The 18204-nt window shown below is 44.2% G+C and overlaps 3 protein-coding genes across 5 annotated transcripts in view; 2 read left to right on the forward strand and 1 right to left on the reverse strand.

Moving 5' to 3' along the window:
• LOC137491103 (uncharacterized) overlaps window positions 1-18204 on the forward strand; it is a 1183352-nt gene that overhangs the window by 616903 nt on the left and 548245 nt on the right. The window lies entirely within an intron of this gene.
• Window positions 1210-3866, forward strand: LOC141381534 (uncharacterized). The gene is made up of 5 exons (XM_073946763.1): window positions 1210-2455; window positions 2813-2982; window positions 3077-3331; window positions 3412-3660; window positions 3740-3866. The coding sequence occupies exons 1-5, from the start codon at window positions 1210-1212 to the stop codon at window positions 3836-3838; spliced, it is 2019 nt and encodes a 672-aa protein (XP_073802864.1). The 3' UTR covers window positions 3839-3866.
• Window positions 9108-18204, reverse strand: part of si:dkey-82i20.1 — a 62273-nt gene continuing 53176 nt past the window's right edge. For both annotated transcript variants that reach the window (XM_073948136.1, XM_073948137.1), the window contains 3 exons: window positions 13931-14104; window positions 12751-12797; window positions 9108-12172 (listed from right to left, as the gene is read on the reverse strand). In XM_073948136.1, the coding sequence (XP_073804237.1) occupies window positions 11649-12172; window positions 12751-12797; window positions 13931-14104 (745 nt within the window). In that variant the 3' untranslated portion in view covers window positions 9108-11648. The remainder of the gene's footprint in view (window positions 12173-12750; window positions 12798-13930; window positions 14105-18204) is intronic.

The following is an 18204-nucleotide window of genomic DNA, read 5'->3' on the forward strand; positions in this document are numbered from 1 at the left end:
GGCCCCCACCCAGGCCCCCCGAAGCACCAATGGGGTCGGCCTCTATGGGTGTGGCAGATCCTCCCCGTCCTGGGCGCTCTATCAGGGAGGCGTGGGGGTGTCCCTCCGCACACAGCGCCCCCCCTTCCCGCCCCGATCTGTGGGTAAAGGACCCAGATGGCCCGTCTGGCTAAATGACCCAGAGCTTGTCTGCTGCTCAGCCCGCCCGCCAGCCCGCCCCCCTGGACTCCGTTTCCCCCGCGCTGATACTCGGCCCGTGCCCACGCCCCACGCCCCTCGCCCTGCGAGGGCTGGGGGATGTTCGGTGGGTTCGGTCGAGTCACCCGGCGTGGTGAATCGAGGCCCCAGGGGCAGCGTAGGGAACGAGCTGGTGTGGGCTTCGATTCTACCCCCCGCCCGAGTGTGTGCGTCTGGATCCCGTCTGTCCGCCCGCAACGCCGCCCAACCCCTGGGTTTATCCTTGCTGGCTCCCGGCTGACCCCCACCCCGCCTACCGTGCTCCCGGGGGGAGTGAGGGTGGTTGGTTGGGAGGGGAAGCTAGTGGACTCCGGCGAGGTGAAACGTGCCAGGGTCAGTGGTGCCGGGGTTACGGGTTGTCTGGACCCCCCTTTCGATGGTTGGTGCGTATCCCATGTTGGTTGTAGCAGGTCACAAAAGCTCCCGCGGCTGGCGCGTGTGGAGCTGTCCCCCCCCCCCGATGGGGCTCAAACAATCAATCCCCTTTTTGGGGTGGAAAAAGTGAACGTGAATGGCTGTGGAAAAGCTCCCGCTGGCCAGAACAGCAAAATGAAGGGGGGATAGGGAGTGAGGTGGGACACCCCTTCCCCAACTCGAGTCGTGACAAGAGAGAGAGAGGTGTCGAACCGCTGACCGGGGCAACGATGAAGGGGCGGTGGGGTGAATTGTTTAACGGGACACCCCCTCTGGTTCCTTTGAAAAGGGGGGAAGGGAGTGAGGTGGACACCCCTCTCCCCCCTACTTGAGAAGTCGCAACAAAAGAAGGCTTGAACCGAATGGATCTCTGTAGGGCATCGGCTTACACCTCCTGGTGCGGGGGAGTGTCCTTCCCCTTTAAGAAATACGGGTCCACCAACGTCATGACGTGGAAGTGGACGCCGCCTCCGGCCGCTTATTAACCGCCGCACGTGGCGTGCGGGCCCCTTTCCCCCTCTGCATTGGCTCTAGCACGGTCATGGCTGAATGTGCCCTATGCTTCAACGTCTACAGCCAGCTTGCGCCTCACCTGACGGCCGTTCACAAGGTGGCCAACTCGGACGAGAAGCGGCTGCTGCTCGCGCTGGCCGCCGGCCGCGTGGACACGCGGAAGACACCGTGCCCGGTCCCGGGCTGTCGCCGGACGCCAGCCCGCCTAGACAGGCACTTGAGGCAGCACGCGGAGCTCTCGACCTCGGGAAGGAAAGAGGCTATGGGGAGGGCGAAACGCCGGAAAGTAGCTCGGGAGTTGCAGTGGCTGCGGTCCACCCAGCCTGCAATCCCCGTCGTGTCCCAGCTAGCATCGTCCTCCGAGGGGGAGCGGGACTCGGAGGACCCAGAGGCCGGCCGCCCGTGCGCCGACCGCGGCTGCAGGCGCGCCACCGAGCGCATACAGGCTCAGCTCACGGACCTGGGGAAACAGGTTACCAAGATGCGGTCCACCCTGCTCCAAATCACACGCCTCTACCGGGAGCTAAGGAAGGGAGAAGGGGGGAGAAGGAGGAGGAAGAGGGCCAGGAGAACCAGGTCGCCTCCTGCACCACCGCCTCCCGGGCGAGGGGCGGCCGGAGGTCCGACGCCCCCCGAGCCTCCGGAGGCTTTGGAACCCTACCCGTTCCCGGACCACGTCCCCGCGCTGAGTTGAGTATATTTCAGGCACGTCACTGTCGCTCTGCTGGGTGTGTGGCTTCGGGGAAGTTGACTCTTGGTTGTGCTCGTTCCACAGACCTTCTCTTGGGGAAGTTCGAAGGGTACCAACTGGGCAGCGAGCCCACCCCCCGCCTGCGGAACAACGTCACTTCGAAGCTGGGGAGAATCAAAGCCTTCCTTGGTTACATGGCCAGGGGCACCGCGGAGCCAGGGGACTTCCTTTTCCTCAACCAACCAGCCCGAATCCGAGCGTGGGCCGCCCGGCTAGGTCAGACGCGCATGGCAGAGCCCACCAGGCAGCACTACCTGAAGAACGTGGCTCAGTTCCTAGACTACCTCTCGGAGACGCCGCCGGCCGCCTGTCAGCTCTCCAGCACGGCTCTGGTTCTGATTCGAAGGGAGGTCAGAGCCCTCATCCGCGGCATACGCCGGCGTGTCGTCGTGCACGAGGTAAGGACCAAGCAGGCGAAGGAAAGCCGACTGATCCCCAAGGCCAGCCTGGTGCGCTGTCACCGGACCGCTGGGAGGAAGAGCCCTTCCGCCGTTCCAGCGATTCCCCCTGTTCGTTCTTCCGGGGCACCAACAGCCCTTGGTTCATCCAGCCACGTCTGTCTGCCCCTCTCCCCCGCGAATGGGACTCATTCGGGGGGGAAGGGGGGCAGACCGACGTGGCTGGATGAACCAACAGCTGCTGGTGGCCCGGAGAGGAATTGTGCGTTTCTTCTTCAGGGGCACCAGCAGTCCATGAACTGCTGGTGCCCCTGAAGAAGAAACGCACAATGCTGGTGCCCCTGAAGAAGAAACGCACAATTCCTCTCCGGGCCACCAGCAGCTGTTGTTTGAGCTGCTGGCGCCCCGGAGAACAAGTCACCAGCAGCCAAGAGCTGTTGGTGACCCAGAAAGGAAATAGAACCGTCGGTGGTCTAATCTGTCTAATGTCCTTCACCAGATAGCCTCGAATCCAACCCAAGCACTAGGCAACAGTGGCGCTTCTATGGCTTTCTGACTGGCTACCTAACCTCCATCTCTGGGCACCGCTGTGGAGTCTTCCAGAATCTCACAATCCAGGAGGTTGAAGAGGCCTCCAGAAGCCCCGACGAGTCTGCTTATGTCATTAACGTGAGTATGGCGTAAGTAAGGTGGGGGTCACCAGTAGCATGCTCTCTCACTCACTCACTCACTCACTCACTCACTGCTTGTTCTCTGATGGCAGATTACCACTCACAAAACAAACAGAGCCTTTGGGGCGGCTCAGCTGTCCCTAAACAGGGAGGAATACAGCTGGTTCCGCAGGTTTTTGGCGCTGCGGGCTGGTCTCCCCGGAGGGAGCCAGGCTACCTATTTCTTTTTCACTTCCAGAGCCAGTCCTTGTCGGACCCTGAACAAGTACTTTCAGTCTGCTTGGCTCAGTATGGGCCTTCCAGGCAAACCCACCTTTACTGACGTACGCACTGCGATCGCGACCCATGTGAGTAGGCATTGTGACGCCCCTGTAACTACCAGCGGCGGCTTCGATCCTAATCAAGCTTCTGTCTCTCTCCGACGCAGGCAAAGAATGCACACTCTTCAGAGGATCGCCGCAAGGTGGCGCAATTCATGTGCCATGACACTTCAACCTCAGACAAGTTCTACGCACTTCACCTCGGACCTCTCCAAGCACGCGAGCGCCGCAGACTCTTTGAAAGGGCCCTGGTGGAGGAGGAGGAGGAGGAGGAGGAGGAGGATGGGGAGGCAGCGGGCACTGAAAGCCCCCCGCGGAAAGGGCGCAAGAGGACAGAGACTTCCGTCTCTCCCCTGGTAAAAATCACATTCTCTTTGGCGTGGACAGCAGAACGTGTGGCATTGGCTAACTGCCCTTTATGTGTCTCTTTTCCAGGAGGGAACCAGCAGGAGGACGCTGCCATGGCGCCCTGCCAGGGGGAAAAGCCAGGGCGCTCGCCCGCTCGAACAAACAGAAGACTCTGAATCGTCCTGAATAAATATTGTACAACTTAACGGTCAAATGGTGTTCAGTGTCTTCATTATTCCTTTTATTTATTATCTGTGTGGTAAAAGTAAATTCAGTGGGGACAAAAATGAGCCCTGTCTTCTTAGTTCAACGCTGTATGCCTGCTGCGTCCAGGTCCTGCCTTGGCTACGTTCCGATTGGGACAGATTAGCCCTAACTTGTGTGTTAAAAGTGTCACGTGGGATGCCCTCGTCCAGGTTCTGCCTTGGCTACGTTCCAATTGGGACAAACTATCCCTGCCTTGAGTGTTAAAAGTGACTCGCGGGACGCCCCCGTCCAGGTTCAGCCTTGGTTGATAGCTCATAGGGAGAATGAATCCCTTTTGCAGCACAAGGGGGTGATGGGCTGGACAAATCTGTCCAGGTCTGCAAATGCTTTGAACGCCCAGAAGGCCTTGAGTCCAATTCTGTATATTAGCAAGCTTCTCCCGGGACAGCTCGGTCCTTAGAGATGCATGAATAGGTCAGGACAGGGCAGCTGTGGAGTGGAGGTTAACTTTATGGAGAAGGTAAAGGTTCAGTTTTTGCAATAGCTTTGGAGTTTTGGCTGTTATCTTGCTGGGAAATAAAGGTTGAAGACACAGCAGATGCGTTGTGGAGGCTCTTTGAAGTGGAAGGTTTTGGTGTTGTTGTTTAAGCTGTTGATGAAATTGTTGGAGTTGTAGTTGTTTGAAATGGTAGTAATAGTTGTTGTTGTTGCTGTAGCTTGTATATTGTAGCTTGTAGATTGAAGCTTTTAGATTGTATATTGTAGATAGTAGCTTGAAGCTTGTAGATTGAAGCGTGTAGATTGAAGCTTTTGTAGTGCTTGTAGCTTTTGTAGCTTTGTAGTTGATGAGCAGAGCAGAGCGTTCTTCCAAACAGAGATCCTGATGATTGTAGCTTGTAGCTGCTTTGGTTGTCCATGCTGGTTTAGAGTTGTTTTTTCAACGGAGCTAGCTACAGTGAAGCTGCTTCTTCCAAACGAAGATAAAGTGAACTGAAAACTGAGGCTATTTATGATGCCTTAGGGCTCATATGATTGGAAGATTAGTGATTAGCAAATACGAGACTGGACGTGATAAATCATAAGCACGTGATCCTCTCGAAATTAGTTTATGAATAAACTTCACTTAAAACACATTATGTCCTTTAGACGCCAAACTGCTATCATTTTGAATGCTGAATTCCAACACTTGGACATCTCTGCGAAATTGACTCTGGCCGGTAAAGATTACACAATTTTTATCAGCACAGAGTCAATGAAATGCTTCTCCTGTGGGGTTTATGGTCATACGAAATTAAGATGTACAAATAATAAGATGACAAACCAAAATGTAAATGAGACTGAGCCGACCGCAATCGCGGAGCAAGTTGACACGGAAAATGAAAACCAAAATGTCAGTAATAAAACTGACCAACGGGCTGAATCAGATTCATTGTCAAAAGACGATGAAAATCTGAAAGTTGATGCAGCGAATGAGACTGCAGGAGAGTGTTTGGTGAACACTGAAGTATGCGCTGAAGTGCGCAGCGCGGCGAGCGGTGGAACCGCTGCTGCTGGAAACAGCGATGAATCAGAGCACCCCGCAGAGCTGAACAGGCTCGGGGTAGTCGGGAAGCCTCGCGACTCGCGAGAGACTGATGGCATGGTACTGGCTGAAGCTGATCAACTGTCCGAGAGTGGTGAGGCTCAGTCCATTGACATTAATTACGATAGTGACGAATCATATGCAATGGATCTTGTTGATGACAATTTAAAAGAAATTCGTGTTGAAAAAAGGCGCAGTTCGCAAATAAAGCCATCTTATTACACAGTACAAGAACTCAACAGTTTTCTTGATGAAACCTTTAATCAACGAAGGCCAAAACTAGAGAAGTATTTCCCAGATTTACAACTGTTTGTGGAATCCTGTGCTGTAGCAATGAGAAAAGCATCATTGGATGAGCTTGATAAACTTAAAAGATTCTGATTAAGGAAACATGTCACTACTGTTAAAAAATGATTGATAATTTGGATTGAAAAAAACAAACAAACAGGACTAATGTGTAAGATTATATATTTTGTTTTTTGCATTCTTTTTGCCATGACAACCTTTAACATTGCGACATTTAATGTTAATGGTTGTCGGAGCACTAAAAAGAGAGTTGCTTTATTTGACTATTTGCGGCTTAAAAAGGCTGATGTTATTTTCTTGCAAGAAACGCATACAGACCAACAAAATCAGGCGCAGTGGCATAGTGGGTGGAAAGGAAATGTTTACTAAGCCATAGCACAAACCTAAGTGCTGGTGTTGCCTTTCTTTTTTCCCCATATGTCAGTATGCAATCAAATTCAATAGAAATAATACCCGGTCGGATATTGAGGGCGGATATTGTCATAGGAGATGCCTATTTCTCTTTTATTAATATATATGCACCAACTGTTGGTCATGACGGTGTTTCTTTCTTTAAAATACTTTCTGATGCCATATTACAGTGTCCTCGGGGGAATATGATTGTACTTGGAGGGGATTTTAATTGCACTATTGATTCACATCATGACAGAAATCACAATGAACCTCAATTCTTCTGCTGAAAGTTTAAAAAAAAAAATTAATGAACATAAGTTAGTTGATGTGTGGAGGGAAGCTTTTCCTGGAGTCAGTCAGTACACATGGTTAAAAAAATAATTTAAATAATTTGTCAGGGGCAAGGCTTGATCGGTTTTATGTTGAAAAGGGCACTAGAGGTAGGTTTTTAAATAGCTCGATTGCACCATCCTTTTTGTCTGATCATCACTATGTATCAGTTGTTGTATCAGTCTCTCTTTCTAAGCCTTTTAAATCACATTGGCGTTTTAATAATAGTTTATTGCAGGACTGCACTTTTATTCACTCTTTCAATCTTTTCTGGAAAGCTTGGAGAGAGGAGATAAGTCATTTTCAGTCACTGAGTTCATGGTGGGATGTTGGAAAAACACAAATTAAGTCTTTTTGTCAGCAGTACACAGCACATAATGCTGGAATGCTCAAAACAAGAATGAAGTCCATCGAACAAGCTATACTAGGACAAAGCAGTGACTGTACCAACAACTCAACTTTTACTGACTCTGTTGCAAATGATAAACTTCTTTCAAAAAATCTATTGGAAGAAAGAGGAAAGGATGCCTTTCTGAGGACCAGGTTTGCACAACAGAATGATATGGATGCTCCCACATCTTTCTTTATTGGCCTTGAAAAAAAACCCAAGAGAACAGAAAAGTCTTCATCAGCTGAAAGTTCCAGGAGGGGGCGTGATAATGGATCAATGGGAGATTCAATCTTATGCCCTTTTATTTTATGAGGATTTATATTGTTCAGAGCTATGTGACGACACAGCAGTCAATTCAATGTTAAAGGAGGTATCAAAATGATCAGGAGAAGAACAAAATGACTTGGATAAGCCTTTGACTTTTGGAGAACTTTCGCAAGCCGTCCAAGAAATGTGTTCAGGGAAGTCACCTGGTCTGGATGGACTTACAGTGAAATTTTTAAGGCGTTCTGGGAACTATTGGGTCAGGACATGTATGAAGTGTTTCTTGAATGCATTCATCAAGGCACTCTTCCTCTGAGCAGTAGAAGGGCTATTCTGACTTTGATCCCAAAAAAAGGAGACCTTGGATGTTTAAAGAACTGGCGGCCAGTATCACTAATATGTGTTGATTTTAAAATATGATCAAAATCTCTGACCAATAGACTTAAGCAATATATGGCCTCAGTTATTCACATGGACCAAACTTTTTGTGTTCCGAAAAGGACAATTTTTGATTATCTATTTTTGATAAGAGATATGAATACTGTGGCAAAAATGCACAACATAGACATTTCCTTTCCTTGGATCAAAAAAAAGGCTTTTGATAGAGTTGATCATCAGTATTTATTTAAAACACTTTTGGTTTTGGCCCTTATTTTGTGTCTCTCGTTAAGATGTAGTACAAAAGAATTTTTAGCATGCTAAAGATAAATTGCTCATTAACCAGACCTTTTCCTGTAACTAGAGGAATACGGCAAGGGTGTTCTCATTCTGGCCTTTTATATGCGATTTCTATTGAACCTTTGTTAATATCACTCAGGAGGCAACTGAGAGGGTTTAATATTCCTAATAACCCTTCAGTCAAACTTACAGCCTATGCTGACGATACAACAATAGTTATAAAAGACTCAAAAGATGTCTCAATTTTAACTTCCTCTTTAAATGCATATCAGCAAGCCTCATCAGCACGTATTAATTGGGAGAAATGTACATCCTTATTGTTGGGTGACTGGCAGGATGCAGGACCTCCTAGTTGACCTCAGCAATGTAGCTGGGCCAGAGATGGGTTCAGAATACTTGGAATATATTTTGGGACAAATGAATATACAGATAAGAACTGGCAAGGGTTAGCAGATAAGGTAATTTTAAGAATTCTTAAGTGGAGATGGATTCTTCCACACCTCTCGTTTAGGGGGAGATGTCTGGTCATTAATAATTTAGCAGCTTCTATGTTATGGCACAAATTCACTGTTTTGGATCCACCAAAAGAATTACTTTCTAGAGTACAAAAGGCATTTGTTAATTTTTTTTGGGATGGCTACCATTGGCTTCCTCCAGGTGTCCTTTATCTACCTGTGGCAGAGGGTGGTCAAGGGCTAATACACCTAGAGTCCAAAATCTTGGCAATGAGGCTACAATCACTACAAAAGCTTTTGTACAACTCTGAACCTGCGCCTTGGGTTGTATTGGGTCATTGGTGGGAAAATTGGTGGGTTCGGTCTAGAAAAACAGTTGTTTTTAATGCAGAAGAATCTCCTGGAGAAAGTGCAGTCATTACCTTTTAGGTTTTATGTGGGATTGATTAAGTTTTGGAGTTGTTTTAAAATTTTGAGAAATGAAGATGACCATTATGGTGTGTTAGAGCCTCTTTTCTTTAATCCACTTTTTCAGTTAGACAATGTGCCATCCTCCTTAATTACTAAATGTATGAATGCTGGCTTAACAAAAGTCATCGATCTGATTGATTTAAATGGTGGCCAATGGAAACCTGCACATATAATTGCCAGTCAAACTGGGATAAATTCATTAAGAATCGTAGAAGATCTAATGAAGAATATTAAAGCAGCTTTTCCACATAGTTTTACTGATTTTATTAATAATGTTATACGGAGTGGATTTATCCCACAGTCTTTTCCTGTACTTAAAGTTATTTTTAAAGATTGGGAATCTGATGAGAATAACCAGACAAAATTGCTGAAAGGATATGGTGCATTGGATTTTAATTGCATTGAGAAAAAGGTTTTATACCACATGTGTGTGAAAATTTCACAATTGGGTCAACTGTTGCAAAGACCTGACACTAAATGGAGAGCTTGGCTTTCTGTTTCCACTGATATCCATCCATCTTGGAGATTATTTTATAAGCCTCCTACCTCCAAAAGATGTGGGGACATTCAGTGGAGAATACTACATTGCATTATAGCCTCAAATTCGTTTGTGTCTAAGATTAATGAGACTGTTCAACCAGCATGTCCATTTTGTAACACTCTCGACAATGTCCTCCATATGTTCTGTGAATGTGTCAGACTTAAACCATTGCTTGAACTATTAGAGAATATGATTGCAAGATTAGGCTTTATTTTTTCAAATAGTCTATTCATTTTTGGTTGCAGATACAAGAAATCTTGTCAGCAAAAATGCACACTTATCAATTTCTTAATTGAACAAGCTAAGCTTGTGATCCTAAAATCTCATCAATGTAAAAATTCTGGTGAAAATGTAAACATAATTACTCTGTTTAAATCCTTAGTAGAGTCGCGAGTGGTGATTGAACATACATATTACAAACATGTCAATAATATTCTGTATTTTGAATGGAAATGGGGTATTGGAGGTGTTTTGGTGACTGTGTGTGATTCAGGAAAATTGGTGTTTAATTGGTAAATGTTTGTAGTTTAAAAAAAAAAAAAAAGTATTTATGTAAAAAATATACAATAATTTTAATTTTTTTTGGATGGTGTATTCAAATAATTTTAATGTTCATTAAAGGTGTTGTGAAAAGTCAAAAGTCTTACACACACAGACACAAACGCACAGCAGTAAACATGCGCGCACACACACACACACACACTCTCTTTCTGTCACACACACACAAACTCTCTTTCTGTCACACACACGCGCACACACACACACTCTTTCTCTCTCTCTCTCACACACACACACACACAAACACACACAGAGCAGTAAACACATACATGCACACACACACGCACACACACACGCACACACACACACACAGTTTTTTACTCAAACACACTCACGCACTAGACACAAACACACACACACACACCCATGCACGTGTTACCAGCCTCAGACAGTGAAGTATGAGAGCCAGTAACTGTAAGAAAGATGCAAGACACACAGATTAGGATCTGCTGCGTTCTGGGGCTTTCTTTAATAGCTTTGCCCTTTGACCAGAACATAACTTCCTCATTGCGCTAGTGTAATGCGCCCTCTACAGGCATCTTGCCGAACACACTTCAGTTTATGTAACAGAACACAAGTATTATTGAGGTCTTTTTAAATATAAAACTAAAAGAAAGATTTAAAAAAAATAATTTGGGGTGCACTATTTTTGCCTAAACTTTTATATTTTACAGTTACATTTACAGTCTATCACACACGCACACACACTCTCTCGCACGCACACACACACACACATTCATCCAGACTCTCTCTTTCACACACACACACACACAGAGCAGTGAACACATGCATGCACGTGCGCACACACACACACAGTCATTTTTTTTTTTTACACAAACACAGGTAAACACACACACACACACACATGCATGTATGCACACATAGACACACACACACACACGCTCTCTCTATTACACACTCATGCTCGCTCTCTCTCTTTCTCTTACACACACACACACACACACCCGCGCACGCACGCACACACAAACGCACAGCAGTAAACATGCGCGCACACACACTCTCTTTCTATGTCACACACACACAAACTCTCTTTCTGTCACACACACGCGCACACACACGCACACACACAGCAGTGAACATGCACGCACGCACGCACACACACACACGTAAACAGCAGTGAACATGAGCACGCACACACACACACACTCTCTGTCACACACACACACTCAATCTCTCTCTTTCTATGTTTCACACACACACACAGCAGTGAACACGCACACACACACACACACACACACACACACAGGTAAACAGTAGTGAACATGCACACACACACACACACACACATACACACACAGTAGTGAACTCATGTACTCACAGGCACACACACACAGAGCAGTGAGCACATGCATGCACGCACACACACACGCTCTCTCTCTATCACACACACACACATGCTCGCTTTCTCTCTCTCTCTTTCTCTCTCTCTCTCTCTCTCACACACACACACACACACAAATGCACAGCAGTAAACATGCGCACACACACAGTCTATGTCACACACACACAAACTCTCTTTCTGTCACACACACACACACGCACACACACACAAACACAAAGCAGTGAACATGCACGCACACACACTCTGTCTCTCTCTCTCTCTCACACACACACACACACACTAACTATTTCTTTTTCTGTCACACACACACAGCAGTAAACATGCACGCACGCACACACACACTCTCTCTGTCACACACACACACTCAATCTCTCTCTTTCTATGTCACACACACACACACACACACACTCTTTCTATGTCACACACAGAGGATTCTGGGTAAATCTCTCGTCAGTCTTCAGCTTAGTTTCACTGATGATCCAGGATAAACAATAAACCCAGCACAGAGCGGCTCAGTGAATGTGGTCTGGACTGAGTGGATGAGGCTCATTGTGTCTCTATAGATGTTGTAGAAGATCAGAGTTCCTGCACTGTGATCCACAAACACTCCTATTCTCCTGCTGAGCACCTTCACTGGGAGAGCAGTGCGTGTGTTATTGTGCCTGAATTTGAAACTGGAGGAAGAGCAGATCAAACTCCAGGACTGAGCATTAAATCCAAACCAACACTCAACACCTTCTCCCTTCCTCCTGATGCTCTTATATGACACTGATATAAACACACCATCATCTCCACTCCAGTCAATCTCCCAGTAGCAGCGTCCACACACACTCTCTCTGCACAACACCTGAGGATAATCAAATCTGTCTGGATGATCAGGATACGGCTGATTCTCCTCCACACGCTTCACCTCTCTGTTCTCCTCAGACAGAATGAGTTGAGTGTGTGCTGTGTTTGGATCCAGAGTGAGGAAACAGCCATCTGAACACAAGAACACACACATTTACAACCACAGCTGTGTGTGTGTGTGTGTGTGTGTGTGTGTGTGTGTGTATGTGAGAGGGAGTGTATGTGAGTATGTGTGCGTGCATGCGGGCATGTGTGTTGTGTGTGAGAGAGTGAGAGAGAGAAGGGGGAGTATGTGTGTGTGTGTGTGAGAGAGAGAGGGTGTGTGTGTGTGCATGTGTTCACTGCTGTGTGTGTGTGAGCGTGAGAGAGAGAGGAAGTGTGTATGTGTGTGAGAGCGAGTGTGTATATCTGTGTGTGAGAGAGGGCCATGCTTGTGTGCGAGTGTGTGTATATGTCTGATAGTGTGTAAGCCTATGCGTGTGAGAGAGAAAGGGTGTGTGCGTGTGCGCGTGAGCATGTGTGTGTGAGAGTGAGTGTGTATGTCTGATTGTGTGTGAGCGTGTACGTGTGAGAGTGAGAGACAGAAGGGAGCATGTGTGTGTGTCTGATTGTGTAATCATGTACAGGGGTGTGTGTGTGTTTGAGAGAGTGTGTAAGAGTGTGTGTGTGTGTGTGTGTGTGTGTGTGTGTGTGTGTGTGTGTAGTCCTACATTTGCGTGGTCCTGCTGTAATCCTCGTGTGTCCTCCATGATCCAGACTGTAAACACACACAGATTGACATTCAGTCAGTACACAAACATCAGCTTAACACACACACACACACGCACTCACGCACACACACACACATACACACAATAAGACATGTGGAGTGTGTGCTGAATGCTGGATTGTGATTGGCTGATGATCTCAGTGCATTAATAACTGCAGTAAAACAACATGAGTGTGTGTGGAGCTGTCAAATCAGCTTCTGAATGACACACAGAGCTTTTAGATCAGATGTGGAAACAGAAAACAGAATGGAAACACAGAAACAGACAGATATAAAGACTGAAGGATTCATTCAATGATCAATTGACAAAAGCGCAGCACAATAATAAAGCAGAATTCAGTGTTAAATGACTTGAAATATGATGGAGATCTTCATCTTCTGTCAAATGCCTCTTCATCATCTCCAAACATTGCTAAGTTGGAGAGCAGTGAATCCAGACCAATCTGCAGTCCTCCTCGCCCTTTGGAAGCTTGGTGGGTTTGTGTTCTGTTTATTGTTCATAATACTTCAGTTATAAAGGATTAGTTTAGGAGTTTTTTGTCATTTGCTTTATTTGAGTTTGTTCAACATGTGATTGTCACTGGACTATATCAGAACCAGCATCACTGTCTGCTGATCACTTTTATTGCCTGATATTTTGTGTTCATGTTAAGCAGAAAAGAGCCAGATTACAACATATGTGAGATATTTGCCAGAAACATCTTTGTTATGTCCACATTGTGAATGTAAATTGATATTGTTTATTTTCTTCCTGTTTATAGTTTTACTCGGCCCTTATTTAAGTGTGATAAAGCACATTCTGTGTCTGTGAAGTTCATGAGGGAGAGTTTAACTTGCTGTTAAAGTATACACAGGACATATTTGGAGAACAGTACACACACATCTCTGACCTGATACTGTACAGTTCTTCAGCAGAAATGTAGAGAACAAGTTTCACTGCTCAACTACAATGCTGAAACTGTACAGTGTTAATATGAGATATAATATCACGCTTAATGTGAGAACTGCCCCAGTGCACTGACATATTTAACTGCTTTGATTAATATCTGGACACTAGAAGAGGAGTGAAGTATCAAAGTATCTGTATTCACAATAAACAAAGGCAGTGCTGCTCCACATACTTGAGTTTGTCCAGTGTGTAGTTTGGATCCTCCAGTTGTTCAGAGAGCAGCTTGACTCCTGAATCTCCTGGATGATTGAAGCTCAGATCCAGCTCTCTCAGGTGTGAGGGGTTTAAAGTCAGAGCTGAAGACAGAAAACCACAGCCTTCCTCTGTCACCATACAGCCAGACAATCTACAAACACAGCAATAGTCCACATCACACAGTTGGACAATCACACATCTCTTTGTGTTGTGAAGATGCTGACTGCTGTTTCTGCTCATGTCAACAGCAGTAATGAACACACACATCCTGATTAGCTTTCCTTATTGATGGAACCCTTGCATCAGCAAACACACACACACACACACACTCAACAACGACTCGACATCATCTGTAGAAGTTCATATCAATATAAGCAAAATATTACCCCAGCACATTTGGGCTCCACATCTGGTAATATTTAAGGGCTGTTCACACAGAAAGTGATGTTGAATGTTGACACCCACAGACAGACACAACCTGGTAAAGTTTTCAAACAGTGAACTGAGACTGCAACTATTAGTGAAATCTATATTAAAGCTCTTCAAATATGATTTAGATTTACAGTAATTGTTTTTTATGTTTAAATCTGATTTATTCTTGTGTTTAAAGCGTTTGTCATTCCTCTTCTTCAGTGTCTCAGACTCATTCAGAAATGATTATTAAATGCTGGATTAATGCACAAGAGAGTTTGGCGAACACGTTTTACACCATTTCAAATATATATTATATGTGCGGCTGTATAAGTCACATACAGCGCTCAGCATAATGGAGGACAGCCCATTCTGAAAACCAAGACTTTCCTCCATTTCTCAGTCAATATAAGCAGTGTATTCTGCTGCATTTAAACAGGACACATTTATTAAACAGATTTATTTATGAACATCATATTTCAGGCACCAAACATAATCCAAAATTAAAAGATAATATAATATAATAACATAATAATAATAATAATATAACATAATACAATTAAATTCAAGGTAAATATTGCAAAAACCCTACAAAATTTCAGCTATTTTTTCCATAGTTTTGCTTCTCTTGATTTTCCCTCTTTTTAATTTTGTATTTAATATTTTTCTATAGCACATAGATGTGGTTATACTTGCTTTTACACCGTTATCATGAGTTATTTTGTTAGATGAGCTCCAGATTTGGCTAATCTATTGTATATCCACGAATATAATACTGTAGAGCTTCCTATTAAAATATGAATGTAAAAGAGAGATTAGTGAGGGGTGTACTTATATATGCTGAGCACTGTATATTGTTCACCCAGAGTGTTTACATGGTCACACAGCAGTAACACAACAAGCATTGAGTTTGGGCTAGCTTCTGCAGATGGACATTGCTGTACACTGCTCTTGATGGGTGAGTGGGGGAGTGTCTGTTGTCTCTCAGGTGTGAATTATTCATGAGCATTGTCACTCACACATACAGATGAGATCACCCAAAACAAACTTAACAAAATGTAGATCATTGTAATGTTTTCTCTGAATGAGCGAACTGTAAGGATCCAAAATATCAGACCCTGAGAACTGTAATGGAATTTCATGAAACAAGATGCAATGTTCCAATGCATTTTCTAATCTGAGAAGTGATGAAGAAACCAACTGTTCAACTGTTCTATTCAAATCACTGTTGACAATGCTAACACAGGCTGGAGAAACAGAGCTACTCTACAGCAGGGGGTAATGCGAAGAAGTCACCCTTCTCCTTCCACCTAAACCCCCCTTCTTGACCCTTATGTTACCTTCTGATTAGAGCACACTAGGTAAGCATTAATGGGACCAGCTTATTCAAATATAGTTAATCCTGCATCCTCTGACTATTTTCAGAGTGCCGACATATTGTCCGTGAGAAGATGCACAAACCCGGGGCGTGGAACTCTGAGCGATGTTGGTCCCTATTGAACGTACTGTAACGAACAAACGTTACATGCTTTAATTGTTGTTTTAGTTTCTTGTGATGCGAGAAGCACTGGTTGCAATATTACTACAGGCCACTAGGTTGCACTAGAGGGGAGTGAGAACTGGACATATTCCAGCTCACCATAGAGCAAGTGAGTCGTGTTTGGTAGAGGGAACCACATGGTGAACTGAGGCTACCGACCCACTCCGGTTCTGATTGTTTTGAGAACATTATTGTTGCTGCTCAAATGTGAGTATTGAATACGTTTTAAGTTTGAAAGTATTTTCAATGGTTGGTTGTGATTTGCCCTATGTTAATTTCTTATGTAGACAGGACCAGTGGCCTGTTTCAGAAAGGAGGTTAAGTGAAATCTCAGAGTATTTTAACCCTGAAATGAGAGAAACTCTGGGTTTTCCGTTTCAAAATGGCAGGTTTGTTAAACTCGAGAAATCAGGGTAAGTCAAGCCTGTTTCTAAAAGAAAGATAACTTTACCTCAGAGTCAGTTACTGTGGTAACTTACTCTGTGAATCTAACCTGGTCCGGAGCAGGTTTTATTCTCTAAACTCAGAGTTTCTGTCGGTCTCCTTCCCTTTTTAAAGATGAAGCGGTATTTCTCGCCTTAGCCTTACGTTTCCACACACCTATTTTAGAGCTCATTTTGGAGATGTGCATAAAAACGATTGATGGAAACGTCATGATTCACATAACTTTTTAAAATATGCATAATAAAACATGTGCATAACTGAGTAGGTTAAACTTTTATTTGATAAGATGCACATAAACTATGAAGTGCACATAACAAATTACAGTATGAACATTAAAAAAAGGTTTGTTAGAGATGATGATAAAAATGTGTGTGAATTGACAAACCAGCAGACTGAGCACACTGCAGAACATCTTAAATGTTGTTTTAGTCATTCTAAAATGCCTAAACTGTTTCAGTCTTAGTGTATATTATTAATTACCTCCGAGCGTCTGGAGCGCGTCAAGATCTCCGTGTCTGGCTTCAAACGCCCCCACGTGTTCATTGTGTGTGAATTGTCTTCTGAGGCGCAAGTACATTAATTAAATAAAAAAATCATTGACGCAGCTTCTTCTACCTCAATAAATTCTGTTTTTACTGTTGATATTTGGTGCAAGTTAATTAGGAAGTGACTATTTTGTTCCCTTTGACTTGTTGGATGGAAATGCTTATTTATTCACATCTTTTAGGCGTTATTCCAGTTTTGCACAAATTTATGTTATATATTTTGATGGAAACACAGCTATTGCCTACATTTTTGTCACACACAGAACAAAGTCACGTATGAGGCTTGTCCTTTTTCGACATACACTGTTACTAGATTAATGGGATTATTATTCTGTCTAAAAACTATTTTATTACTGCTTACCTTCTTAATGTTATATCAACCTCTATCACTTGATCAATAAAAAGGCAGACACACAAGTGCACTGTTAAATCTATTAAAACTTATAAAAGTGTATAAAAGTTTAGGAAAAAAGTATAAACGTCACACATTACATTACTTATTTTATTATACTGAAATGTTTAAATACTTAAAATTAAAAATTACGCATTAACTTGAGCAGCTGTTTTCCCACGCTAACTGTCTCTGTTTCACTGATGGTTGCTTCTTTTTAAATATATACACTCATATTTGCTATAACTTTGCATGAGCAGATCAAGTTCAGCCGGAGAAAGAAATGGTGATCTCTTTTTTTACTATGTTGCCAAGGTCACTCGTAATATCTGCGCTCCATTGATAATGCCTTTTTATAGTCACGATGTGCGCGCTTAACTCTGAGTTGGTCTACTCAAAGTTGATTGACCCAGCTCAGATCAGCTATTCTGAAACCGAAAACTCAGAGTTTTTAATCTTTTAGTAAATCAACTCAGAGTTCAAGTTTAAACTCCGAGTTGTTTGAACCTCCTTACTGAAACATGCCCCTGTTGTCCTAGAGATGTTCAGATGAGGTGTTGGTGCTTTCAATGGACTGCAATGATTTGGTTTCAACGTTCTTTATGCTTCTCATTGGCAAATGAACTATATGTGTACACTTGGAATGACGGTCAGTGACTCTTAAATTCCTCATACTACCGTTTTCCCAGTGAGAGAAAGTGGATCTTATTGCATCGCACTCAAATCCATCTACGCAACATTCACCCAACCATCTATATAATTTACATAGACTGTTTACATTCAATGACTGCTTGGTTTTGGATATTGATTACTTTTGTTTGTGTGGACTAAATACTGTATACACATGTAGAGAAATTAAACAAGAAGGAAAAAGGGAAAAACAGGCTTGTGAAGTTTATTTTAATTCCAGTATGTGTGAA

This window comes from Danio rerio, chromosome 4 (assembly GCF_049306965.1).
Source record: "Danio rerio strain Tuebingen ecotype United States chromosome 4, GRCz12tu, whole genome shotgun sequence".
Taxonomy (NCBI): domain Eukaryota; kingdom Metazoa; phylum Chordata; class Actinopteri; order Cypriniformes; family Danionidae; genus Danio; species Danio rerio.